The following is a 13,964-nucleotide window of genomic DNA, read 5'->3' as shown; positions in this document are numbered from 1 at the left end:
AGTGGGGTCCTACTGTAATACGAAAAGTGTCAAGGCTTACAGCTTCAAAAAGTAATGATGAAATAATGACTGGAGATATGATTAAATTTAAAAACAAATAGGGCAGCCTTACTATACTAAAATACAATATAAAAACTGACCTTAGATATGGTAGCCATTGCCAAGATGACAGTTTCTACAAGCGGAGTAGCATGAAACTGTGACATCAGTAGAGGCTCTACAGTACACACTTCTCCACGACTTCCAGAAAAAATGCAGCGCGATTCATTAGAGTTGAGTCCCATGGTTCGCTTAATGGACAGTTCAAAGACAGATCCTCCACTGTCACTAATTACTGCCATACCTGGATAGTCTGTCCACTGTCAAAAGAAAATATGATTGGTACTCAACCATGATCCATAATTCTAAGAAAAGAAATTAAGAAAAAACAACATGCACAATAAAGGTCATGTTTAACAGAAACACAGATTATATCTAGAACTGAAGTATGCCAAAAAAGGGCCAAATGATCTTTGCTGCTTTATTTTAGGAAGTGCTAAACTTGTGCAGGTCATGTAGCACCGTGTGGAAGCTCGATGCTCTGACCAGTCAGGCTGTTGGTGATTGTAACTAATGTCCCAGTCCCTGCATTGTGAGCAGTCACCTTGTGTGTTTGGAACACAGTCCAGAAAAAGAAGCCCTCCGTAAGTATACTACTTACATCTCATCTTCTATACCTTTGTCAACTCATAAATCTGTTAAGCAGAATTTAAAAAAAAAAAAAACTTAGAAATTGCTTTACTGCTTAACTTATTTAAGCTTATCAATAACCTGGTAATTGCTCAATGATGTGAAAAGGAACTTTATTATGTGACAGGGGAAGGAAAATAATATTTCAAAATGCTTTTTAAAATTATAACACTAACAAGAAGTACTATCAACTCATAACTTACAGAACTTTCAAAAATATAAACAACAAAAGTAAAGAAAATAAAGGTAAGTACAGTGGACCCCCGGTTAACGAACTTTTTTCATTCCAGTAGTATGTTCAGGTGCCAGTACTGACCGAATTTTTTCCCATAAGGAATATTGTGAAGTAGATTAGTCCATTTCAGACCCCCAAACATACACGTACAAACGCACTTACATAAATACACTTACATAATTGGTCGCATTTGGAGGTGATCGTTAAGCGGGGGTCCACTGTATATATTAAAATAAATATTAAAATATCTTTTCTTGAACTACACTTCTATTTTTTTAATTACATTAGTTTTCATTGTCTGCAGTCTTCACCTGTTGTCTGTTTTTCCCACTATTCTCTTTCAGATATGAATAGACATTATCCAAAAAGTACCAAAGTATCACCTAAGGTACTCTTTTAAAATTTTAGAAAAACTGTGCATTATGAATCACTTTTATGGTATAAACTATGGTAGACAGTTTACCTTTAAATGGAGGACAGCAGTAAATGGAGTATGTGCATCAGATATAGTCTGGAGAAGCTTGCTAGATGTTAGGTCGAAGAGGCAGATCTGACCTTTGGCAAACCCGGCCAGAAGACGTGTACAATCCTGATTTAGAGCCAAAGCTGACACAGAGCCATACTGCTCACCTAACTGGAATAAAATATAAAATAAGTAATGATGAGAGCATTCAATGTTATACTCTACTGTGCATATTTAAAACAACAAACAAAATAATTTAAATAAAGTAGGTATTGTACAAAATTACTGTTAACTTGAGAACATTTTTCGGTGGGAGACGGCCGACTTGTTAAAAAAAAAAAAAAATTATAGCACAAATTAATACACAGTATTGCTGTACATACTTCACAATGGTTCATAGTACAGTATTTTCAGGCAAGAAAATTAAACACAGTACCAGATAACATACTATTATCATTATATTCAATGGTAAAGTGCTAATCCACAAGTCATACAGTGTTTTGGAAGTGGGAGAGAGTGGGAGAGTAATTTTCACCTGATACTCTGTAAAGCTTTTCTGAAACACCATGTCATGGAACCTTTGATTTCTGATGATGTCCAGCTCATGTTTGGGTTTATGTACACCAAGGAGTGTAATTCCAAAGGTACAGCACCAGAAAATCTCTTAAATCCACTTTGCACATACAAATATTATGTCTTCAGATTTAAATTAAATACATTTATCAACAGCATGTGGCTTCATTCTATGTTTTAAAGTTTGTTATAGAGTATGGAGCCCTAATGACATTTGCAACTGACAAACTTCAGGTTACTGATGCATAAGAGTTAGGTTAAGCACACACCCTATGCTAATTTATCAATGTCGGTATTGTCAGTAGGAAGATTCTCTCCTAACTACATATTACACCCAAGTAATGGAGAGGATATTTTTTGGGGCCTGGCAGCTAAATGTGTACAGAATGACAAAAAAAAAATTATGGACATTTGTTGATTGTGGGTATATTTAATAAATGAGTTGTCCCATTTCTCTCCTCAAGTCAATTCGTAAAAACTGCTTACTGCCATCACACCAAAAAAAGTTTTTGTTTAAATCTCATCTGCTTATTTTAAATTACAGCTTCCATCTATTCCCATTCATTCATGTTACACTCATTTCAAACCATTTGATTACATTCACCTTATCAATCAATAACCTCTGACAATCTTTAACATTGTGAACATATCACCTCTGTTCTTTTATGTCTCTACTGCTGAGAGGCTTAACTTCTCCTAAAACAGGTTCTTAATCTTGGAAACTTGCATAATATACAGAATTATTATCTTCTTCGAAGAAGTATGGATGCTGTGCTCTTAAATTATTCAACTGTGAGGTACGTATTACATCGAATACCTTCCAACAATCCTGGAATATGCAGTCAGTTCATCCTTCACTGTTCTTTCCTATTTCTATCATCCTATCATAGAATTTAAATAAGCAAATAATGCATGATTTCCCTTCTAAGTGCTCATCTTAATAATAATAATAAATTTATTTCTTTTTTGCTGTATACAGTGGAACCTATGTTTTCATAATTAATCCATTCGAAAAAGTCTGACGATAAACCGAGACGTACGAAAACTGAAGCAATATTTCCCGTGAGAAATAATATAAATCCAATTAATCAATTCCAGACACTTAAAAATTATTTTTTTTTTTTTTTATTATCACACTGGCCGATTCCCACCAAGGCAGGGTGGCCCGAAAAAGAAAAACTTTCACCATCATTCACTCCATCACTGTCTTGCCAGAAGGGTGCTTTACACTACAGTTTTTAAACTGCAACATTAACACCCCTCCTTCAGAGTGCAGGCACTGTACTTCCCATCTCCAGGACTCAAGTCCGGCCTGCCGGTTTCCCTGAATCCCTTCATAAATGTTACTTTGCTCACACTCCAACAGCACGTCAAGTATTAAAAACCATTTGTCTCCATTCACTCCTATCAAACACGCTCATGCATGCCTCCTGGAAGTCCAAGCCCCTCGCACACAAAACCTCCTTTACCCCCCTTTATAGAGAATAACTATAGTTTTACATACAAACTAGGGCATACGAAAATCGAGGTTCCACTGTACATGTAATGTAGTTTACATATACTAAAATATTGTTAGGCACAAAAGAAAGCCACTAGCATGTGGTGCATTTGCCACCAGCATGCAGCGCAGTGCATATGGTGTTGTAGTGAATCCTATCCTATACAACAATTTTCTTACACGGTAGCATATCAGTTTGTGTCAAAGGAAGACTAAAATGTTCCCTTTTTTTTTTGTCCATCCTAAGCTGCCTAACAAAGAGTTAAAAAAAAGCTACTCAAATGAAGAGACATTCACTGCTCAAAGAACTCCATTATTACAAATAATTACAAAGGATGTAAGGAAAGTGTGCTCACCTGTGTGGATCCTAAGCAAAATTTAAGTGCTTGTGTTGGTTCAAAGACAAGAATAAGGCCATGACTAGTGCCAACACAAATGATGTTACCCACTGCCATTGTTGTGGGTAACCCAGCACCAACTCGATCCTGAGGGAAGATAATTACATGAATGCCTGTTATAAATTTAAACACAAATTAAACCATACCATGGGCAGGGCTTGAACCAATGGTTAGAGTCATAAAACTCCAGACCAGTAAAAATGAAACTGCAAGAACATTAAACTACAAGAGGACTTGTGCTGGTGTCTTTACAATCACATGTTTTAAATTCATAGTTTTGTTCTGCATGACAAAGTACACAAAGACAAATATATTTATACCTTTAGAGTTAATGGTATGCTAACATTACAATAAAAGGCAAAAGACCACTGTCTACAATAAACTATGTACTGTTCATGATCTCATATATGTATAGAGAAACTCTTTCATGCAAAGGTTACTGATGCGCTAGTAAACAGACTCATTAAAATTAATTTTATAATTCATAAGTTTTGGACAATCGGCAATATTGTACACCCTCTTTCCCCTATTAATCCATTAAGGAGAGGGTTCATTGCACTGTAATTGCCATAGATGAAGTGAGTACTGTACCACACTTGAAAAATAAAAAAAGCACAGTACCATGACTGGAACAATACACAAATAACCTACATGTAAGAGTACAATATAACTTGTGATGATATTTCAGTCCAACTTGGTCTACTAACTAGTCACAGAGAGAAGCATGAAGGGAACAGAGCCTGAATATATATGAAAGAGGAAGGGGATACAGTTGTAGAAGAGGAGGGAGCACGATTTGTCTACCACACTTCATGTTTACAGCTAAGCTCTTACTTTTTGTTACTGGCTGATTACTTTTGTATCACTTTTCATTAGCAGAGGAAAAACTGATATTAAATGAAATTATTCTTGTCTTTTTGTGCACTACCAAGAATTTATTCAAACAGATTCCAATGTTTCAAGACCATCCAAAACAAACTGCCACTTGTGTTATGTATATAAGACCCCCATTATAATGCAAAACTGAAAAATAATGTTGTTTGAGTACTTAACAGAATAAAATAAAAAAAAGAAAACATTAATTCTCACATGAGCAGACACTAGCTGAGCTGCAACTCCCTTAAGTATAACATGACGCAAAACTGATCCATGAGTTTTAGTTGGGGCATCTTTACGAGACCGATTCCCAGTGCTGTACCTCTCAGTTGATGAGGTGCGACTTCTCGAGTCAGAGCTACCTCGGGAATGTACAGACAACGTGTCTCCCCCTTCAGTGGAAAAAGAGGCCTGAAATTAAAAGAAAATATTTACACATTACAAATTTTAAATAAATATTGGTTTAAAAACTCTTCATAATAGAAAATTAAATCTTGGTGATTATAAATAAGGCACAACAAGGCAAGTATAACAATGACCAGGAAAATGATGGGGTGGATAACAAGGACTTTTAGAACAAGGAAAATAATGCCAATGGTGATACTTTTCAAACTGTTCATGCTCTCTGGCTTGGAGTACTAGTCAGTGTTGACAGCTCCAATCACGGAAGGAGAGATATCAGAGTTGGAACAAATTCAGAGATCATTTAAAACCTGCATAGTACCATTAAAGCATTTAAATTATTGGGAACACCTCAAAGTTTTAAATATGTACTTGCTGGAGTGGAGGAAAGAGATTCATGATAACACGTATATTTACATGGAAAGTACTTGAGGACCTAGTCACAAATCTGCACACTACCATAACAACACACTAGAGTGAAAAATATGAGAGAATATGTAAAACATGGAGAAGTGGAAAGAGAATCTTTCCTCCGAAAGTCATGCGCGTTGTAAAAGTCAACTAAAATGCCGGGAACAATGGGCTAGTAACCCCTTTTCCTGTAATAATTACTAAAAAGAATAATAATAAGAAAACTGTCAAAGTGGGAAGTCTGAATGTGCGTGGATGTTGTGCGAATGATAAGAGATGATTGTGGATGTTATGAATGAGAAGAAGCTGGATGTCCTGGCTTTAAGTGAAACAAAGCTGAAGGGGGTGGGTGAGTTTCAGTGGAGAGGAATAAATGAGATTAGGTCAGGGGTTTCTAATAAAGTTAGAGCTAAAGAAGAAATAATAATGTTGAAGGATAAGCTATGGCAGGAAAAGAGGGGCTGTAAATGATTTAACCCATAAACCGTCCAAACGTATATATACGTTTTTTCAACATTTGAAAGTATGTAAAAAAAGTAGATCTTTTTTTTTTTACATTTGAAAACGTGTAAAAAAACTTTGATCTAATTTTTTTTTTTTGTTGTATTTGAAAATACGTAAAAAAACGTAGATCTACTTTTGGAGCACTAGGCATGTGAATGTAGATCTGCTTGGACCGTTTACGGGTTAATTCAAGGATTATGTGGAGTAAAATAAAGGTTGGATGTGAGAAGTGGGTTATAGTAAGTGTATATGCACCTGGGGAAGAGAGAAGTATAGAGGAGAGAGACAGATTTTGGGAAATGTTGAGTGAATGAGTGGGGAGTTTTGAACCAAGTGTGAGAGTACTTGTGTTTGGGGATTTTAATACTAAAGTGGGTAAAAATGTTGTGGAGGGAGTAGTAGGTAAATTTGGGGTGCCAGGGGTAAATGAAAATGGGGAGCCTGTAATTGAGCTATGTGTAGAAAGAGGTTTGGTAATAAGTAATACATATTTTATGAAAAAGAGGATAAATAAACATGCAAGGTATGATGTAGCACGTAATGAAAGTAGTTTGTTAGATTATGTATTGGTGGATAAAAGGTTGATGGGTAGGCTCCAGGATGTACACGTTTATAGAGGGGCAACTGATATATCGGATCATTATCTAGTTGTAGCTACAGTTAGAGTAACAGGTAGATGGGATAAGAGGAATATGGCAACAACAAGTAAAAGGGAGGAGGAAGTTCGGGTGAAATATAAGCAACTATTGGCAGAAAGGTGGGCTCATGCACGTATGAGTAGTGGGGGGGGGGGGGTTGAAGAGGGTTGGAATCGTTTTAAAAATGCAGTATTAGAATGTGGGGCAGAAGTTTGTGGTTATAGGAGGGTGGGTGCAGGAGGAAAGAGGAGTGATTGGTGGAATGATGAAGTAAAGGGTGTGATAAAGGAGAAAAAGATAGCTTATGAGAGGTACTATTTACAAAGCAGAAGTGTTATAAGAAGAGCAGAGTATATGGAGAGTAAAAGAAAGGTGAAGAGAGTGGTGAGAGAGTGCAAAAGGAGAGCGGATCGTAGAGTGGGAGAGGTACTGTCAAGAAATTTTTATGAAAATAAGAAATTTTTTTTTTAGTTAAACAAGTTAAGTAAGCCTAGGGAACAAATGGATTTGTCAGTTAAAAACAGAGTAGGGGAGTTAGTAGATGGGGAGATGGAGGTTTTGGGTAGATGGCGAGAATAATTTGAGGAACTTTTAAATGTCGATGAAGAAAGGGAGGCGGTAATTTCATGCACTGGCCAGGGAGGCATACCATCTTTTAGGAGTGAAAAAGAGCAGGATGTGAGTGTGGGGGAGGTACGTGAGGCATTACGTAGAATGAAAGGGGGTAAAGCAGCTGGAACTGACGGGATCATGACAGAAATGTTAAAAGCAGGGGGGAACATAGTGTTGGTATGGTTGGTATTTTTGTTTAATAAATGTATGAAAGAGGGGAAGGTACCTAGGGACTGGTGGAGAGCATGTATAGTCCTTTTATATAAAGGGAAGGGGGACAAAAGAGATTGTAAAAATTATAGAGGAATAAGTTTACTGAGTATACCAGGAAAAGTGTACAGAAGGGTTATTAATGAAAGAATTAGAGGTAAGACAGAGTGTAGAATTGCGGATGAGCAAGGAGGTTTTAGAGTGGGTAGGGGATGTGTAGATCAAGTGTTTACATTGAAGCATATATGTGAGCAGTATTTAGATAAAGGTAGGGAAGTTTTTATTGCATTTATGGATTTAGAAAAGGCATATGATAGAGTGGATAGGGAAGCAATGTGGCAGATGTTACAAGTATATGGAATAGGTGGTAAGTTACTAAATGCTGTAAAGAGTATTTATGAGGATAGTGAGGCTCAGGTTAGGGTGTGTAGAAGAGAGGGAGACTATTTCCCAGTAAAAGTAGGTCTTAGACAGGGATGTGTAATGTCACCATGGTTGTTTAATATATTTATAGATGGGGTTGTAAAAGAAGTAAATGCTAGGGTGTTTGGGAGAGGGATGGGATTAAATTATGGGGAATTAAATACAAAATGGGAAGTGACAGTTACTTTTTGCTGATGATACTGTGCTTATGGGAGATTCTAAAGAAAAATTGCAAAGGTTAGTGGACGAATTTGGGAGTGTGTGTAAAGGTAGAAAGTTGAAAGTGAACACAGAAAAGAGTAAGGTGATGAGAGTTTCAAATGATTTAGATAAAGAAAAATTGGATATCAAATTGGGGAGGAGGAGTATAGAAGAAGTGAATGTTTTCAGATATTTGGGAGTTGACGTGTTGGCGGATGGATTTATGAAGGTTGAGGTTAATTATAGAACTGATGAAGGAAAAAAGGTGAGTGGTGCATTGAGGTATATGTGGCGGCAAAAAATGTTATCTATGGAGGCAAAGAAGGGAATGTATGAAAGAATAGTAGTACCAACACTTTTATATGGGTGTGAAGCTTGGGTTGTAAATGCTGCAATGAGGAGGCGGTTGGAGGCAGTGGAGATGTCCTGTCTAGGGCAATGTGTGATGTAAATATTATGCAGAAAATTTGGAGAGTGGAAATTAGGAGAAGGTGTGGAGTTAATAAAAGTATTAGTCAGAGGGCTGAAGACGGTTTGTTGAGGTGGTTTGGTCATTTAGAGAATGGATCAAAGTAGAATGACATGGAGAGCGTATAAATCTGTAGGGGAAGGAAGGCGAGGTAGGGGATCGTCCTCGAAAAGGTTGGAGGGAGGAGGTAAAGGAGGTGTTGTGGGCGAGGGGTTTGGACTTCCAGCAAGCGTGCGTGAGCATGTTAGATAGGAGTGAATGGAGACAAATGGTATTTGGGACCTGACGATCTGTTGGAGTGTGAGCAGGGTAATATTTAGTGAAGGGATTCAGGGAAACCGGTTATTTTATATAACCGGACTTGAGTCTTGGAAATGGGAAGTACAATGCCTGCACTCTAAAGGAGGGGGTTGAGATATTGGCAGTTTGGAGGGATATATTGTGTATTTTTATACGTATATACGTCTAAACTGTTGTATTCTGGGCACCTCTGCAAAAACAGTGATTATGTGTGAGTGAGGTGAAAGTGTTGAATGATGATGAAAGTATTTTCTTTTTGGGGATTTTCTTTCTTTTTGGGTCACCCTGCCTTGGTGGGAGACAGCCGACTTGTTGAAAAAAAAAAAAATGTAAAATAAACTCAGTAAAAGGCAGAAGTGCCATGGATATAAGAGAACAGTGTGTCAAAATATGTACATAGTTCAAGACATTTTAAGATCTTGTCAGAAGATATCAGAAACACTACCCAAAACTAGACAGTTTCCTCCACTAAGTGCCAGATCAACCAGGCTGTGACATATATGTGAGCCAGCGAGCTGCCAGCAGCAACAGCACTGACCTGGTAAGCACCAGCGAGAGGAGGAAAGCTCTTGAAACCTATCAAAGATATAGCTGACCAGAGACAGGAGCTGAGATTTGACATCTGCATTAACAAACAGAAGAATGCTAAAACATCAATGATGTTTTTATTAATTTACTTCACATCTGAAACATGTTTGTTGTCACTAGGTATACTACACTGCTTTTGGATAATGCTGCCTCATTCTAATTATCTACGCAATTCATGGAAATAGTTACCTTGTTACCACGATGCAGTATGTTGTTATAATTGCATGTTATTACAATATAATGTACCTTTAAATAATTCTCTTATAATATATCTTCTACCATTTGATGTTGCTTTTCCGAATATGTAACAAAAGTGAGAAATCACAACATAAAAGTGAAACACACGAAAAAGTGATTTATATATTTCAGCTTATGAAGGTCTCTGGCAGACTCTGAAGTACCTGTGTTCCATTTTCTGCCCATGCAGAAAATTAAAACCTTAGATTGTACTAAAATTTCTTTCATAAATTTTTGTATCTTGTGGTCAATATCTTACTGGTTTTCTTTTATGTATCATGAACATTAAGAAAACAAGTAAATATTATTATTTTCCACTTACAATCATTATATATTTATACAATAATTTACCTGATAACAGGTTTTGGTAAAAGGTGAGTGCTTTTAACCAAGAACCCTCTGTAATACTGTATATTCCTTACAACTGCATTATAAAGTCTTAAATATTAGAAAAAGTCTTGAAACTGGTCACAGGTATAGTATATGCATATTAATCCATTATAAATATCTAATCGACTTCCATATAAACAATCCAAAAATTATGCTTGCCTTCGGATGAGGAGGAGGAATAACAAGGTCATCATCAGAAACACTCCCTGGGTCGTTCTCATTTAATATACTTTCCAGTGTTGGCAGCTCATCAACTGGAGGAAGTTGAAATTCATCATCGTCAAGCTACAAGAAAATCAAACATAAGTATTACTACCTCCAATAACATCCAAGGAAAACTGTGGTATCAATAAATTATATATTAAGACTGAAAAGATATACAATATACTACATTACAAACATTACCACCAATACAATGGTCACTCTGTTATCCAACCTTCATATATCTGGAATGATGACTAACCACCCATTTTCTAGTGCAGATAATGCAGATACATAGTGTTATAAGTAATTGTATGTGTAGCTGTGGTTCTGTTAAGCTAAAGTTTATTCAGGAAACTCAGCATAGATTTTGCAGTAGTATAAGTTTACAAACAGTTCTAAGGTTACATTATTAATATTATAATTAAGAAGAAGTGCTTAACCTACAAGGGTCATACAGTGCAGTCTGAGGTTACATAGATGTTTTATACGAGTTTAATTTAGAGTGGGTGATCTTGGATAGGTTGGTGGCATTCTCAGCTCATACACTGAGGTACCAGGGATCATTCCCCAGCATGGGTGAAACATTGGGCATGTTTCCTTACTCCTGCTGCTGGAAATAAATGGTATAAAATACCGACACAATGGAAATATAAACACATATGCAGTATAATGTGATCCTTTATTGACAATGTTTCACCCACACAGTGGGTTTTTTCAAGTCACACACAGATCTGTGTGTGACTTGTAAAAGCCCACTGTGTGGGTGAAACGTCAATAAAGGATCACATTATACTGCATATGTGTTTATATTTCCACTCCTGCTGCTCTTCTTCACCTAGCAGTAGGCAGGTACCTGGGTATTAATCGACTATGCTGTGTCACATCCTGGGGCAAGAAAATTAATGAACTCAAATGAAAATAAGACTGTCTGTTCCCAATGTTATTGGGTTATCCTGGGTTGCTAACCTTTCGTGTTAAAAATCCGAACAAAATTTTATCTTAACCCAAAAGCTTTAGTGTGACTTATTTTAATTGCCTTTGTATCCTAATTGCTATTTGATTATTAATAATATTACTGATTTAAGCAGCTGCAATTACCATATAAATCATAATAGCCACACAAGGTATATTATAATAATCAAAGCCAAGTGCCAAACCCACAAGGGTCATATAGCATCGGAACACAATTATTATAATCATGGGGAAGCACTAAACCCGTAGGATTATACAGTGCCTGTGGGGGGATTGAAGACATTCAGGCTCAATTCAGGGAACTGGAGCACAGATCCAATTCCCTAGATCAAGAGCCCCTGACCAGCGTCAAGGAACCTCCCTCGAGGGGTGGAACACACAAGGTGTAAGTATAATCTGATAAGTAAAAACTAAATACGAGAATTAGCGCCCGGGATATGGGAGTCCATCAGGTTTCACCCGGAGGAGGAGAATTTTAATATTAAATGAGAAAATATGACTGGAAGACAGTATATTCCGAATCTCATTGTACAGCGTCAAGCAAATTTGTTCCATTATATAGTTGATATACATTGACTTAGTATAACTCGGTAGTATCATACCTCTTCTATCTGCAAGTCTAATTGCTTTAATAAGTCCGTATCATCAGGTTTTTCCAGTTCATTTGACAGTTGCTCCTCCCCTTCCATCGCCATATTTTACAACGTGTCTCAATTCTATTTTTAAATCTTTCACTGTAATTATTTTTACATTTAGGCTAATAAAATGGCATTAAATTTATAATAATTTCAACATTCTAGACATAATTTTACATCATCTACTTTCCATTTTCTTGTTACTATGATTACTCTGCGAGTTTAGTAAAATATCGCAACTGAAAGGTAAAGCAAGGATTCGAATACAATGTTTACAGTAACACTACAAAAACATTTTGCAAACAATAATTATGCCATAAAATTAATTCATTAATAATACTCGGAATTAAAAAAAAAGTAACTAATTTAATAATGGTAACTGCCTTGGCTTTAGGCTCGGTCATAGTTGTGCCGCTTCATTGATATTATAATCAAGGGGGTCAGCGCTAAACCCGTAGGATTATACAGCGCCTATGGGGGCGATGTTGAAAGTATTCAGGCTTAATTCAAGGAACTGGAGCATAGATCCAATTCCCTAGATCAAGAGCCCCTCACCAGCATCAAGGAACTTTCCTTGAGGGTTGTGCCGCCTCAGGCGCCATAAAATGCAAAATGCAAGATTACCTTTGTCCAATTTTTTGGGGGGGCTGTCCTGGGTAATTTATACATGTGATACTATGTATGATAATTTGTATAATTGTATTTATGTGCACCTGTACCTAAATAAACTTACCTAAAAAACATTAGTCATAACTGGGTTGTAATCTCTATAAAATCTGTTCATTAATCTAGTTGATACAAAATTTAGATACAACCTCAAGACTGTACCAAAACAAAACCATTTACATTGATAAATTTACGAACTGTAATGCAGTTACTTAGCCTTAATACCAATATGTTCCATAATCTGTACCAATATAGAGTTTTGTATTAATCTTAGTCAGCCCGAAATGCCTAGTCATGCTAGGTGTGATAGTGGCCATCTCTGTAATTAGTATTTTATAATATGTAACTCACACAATATCCTATAATATTTAAACCCCGCATTGTAATCTTTATAGAGAATAAATTTGATGTGATTTGATTAACAATGAGATGCCTTGCCATTTTATATCGTTGACATCTCCATACAAACTGTACTGCCAGAGATACATATATCAAAGCCTTAATCTAGCAGTAATATCTGGCTATTGGATCTGCTAGTTCTTATCTGTACAGTTCTAGTTTCTTCAGACTTGTTTGTTCAGATAATTCATCAACTTTATTTTGTTCCTGGACGCCTATATGAGAGCCAGTCCACAAAAGCTTAACTGTAATTCTTTTCTTAGTAATTTATGTATATTTGTGCCTAGCTTCATACACAATAATGTTACATTCAGATCTCAGGATATACAGCACCTGATACCCGTAGCTCGACTGCTAGTACACTCAGTTCACACCCTGAGGTCCATGGTTCGACCCCCGGTACGGCTGCAAACAATCGGACGTGTTTCCTTAAGACACCTGCTGTCCCTGTTCACCTAGCAGTAAGTAGGTACTTGGGTGTTAGCTTACTAGTATGGGTCCCATCCTGGGGACAAAATTGATCTAATTTTCCCGAAATGCTCTGCATAACCAGGAGTTTCTATATAGTATGTTGTTGATGTCAGCTATGGTGACCTAGAAAATGTACAGAGAACCTTCACGGCACACATAACTGCGATAAAACACCTAAATTACTGGGAACGCTTGAAGTTCCTCAACCTGTACTCCCTAGAACGCAGGCGGGAGAGATAAAATAAAATAAAATATTTCTTTACTAACGTTACAGTGTGTGTTTACATATAGTATGAATGGAGCAAAGAAAGCCACTATCATGCCTAGATATTTCGGGCAGACTAACATAATACCTACAGACTATTTAAGTGTAGACATGTGAAAAGTGGTAGAATACAGTCAATCTTCACTCTATTGTTAATATGAGGTACTACAATTTATGACAATCTTACATTTTTAA

General features: G+C 36.6%; 1 protein-coding gene across 2 annotated transcripts in view; it reads right to left on the bottom strand.

The window, feature by feature from the left end:
- The window catches only part of Vps8 (vacuolar protein sorting 8), a 97,807-nt gene extending 85,766 nt beyond the window's left edge, over window positions 1-12,041 (bottom strand). For both annotated transcript variants that reach the window (XM_070100519.1, XM_070100518.1), the window contains exons 1-6: window positions 11,936-12,041; window positions 10,317-10,442; window positions 4,986-5,183; window positions 3,855-3,983; window positions 1,428-1,598; window positions 141-359 (exon numbers count right to left, since the gene is read on the bottom strand). In XM_070100519.1, coding sequence (XP_069956620.1) covers window positions 141-359; window positions 1,428-1,598; window positions 3,855-3,983; window positions 4,986-5,183; window positions 10,317-10,442; window positions 11,936-12,028 — 936 coding nt within the window. In that variant the 5' untranslated portion in view covers window positions 12,029-12,041. The remainder of the gene's footprint in view (window positions 1-140; window positions 360-1,427; window positions 1,599-3,854; window positions 3,984-4,985; window positions 5,184-10,316; window positions 10,443-11,935) is intronic.
- Window positions 12,042-13,964: the final 1,923 nt, after the last annotated feature.

Source organism: Cherax quadricarinatus, chromosome 73 (assembly GCF_038502225.1).
Source record: "Cherax quadricarinatus isolate ZL_2023a chromosome 73, ASM3850222v1, whole genome shotgun sequence".
Classification (NCBI taxonomy): Eukaryota; Metazoa; Arthropoda; class Malacostraca; order Decapoda; family Parastacidae; genus Cherax; species Cherax quadricarinatus.
Note: the sequence above shows the minus strand (reverse complement) of the source record. Positions and strands in the feature narration are given on the sequence as shown.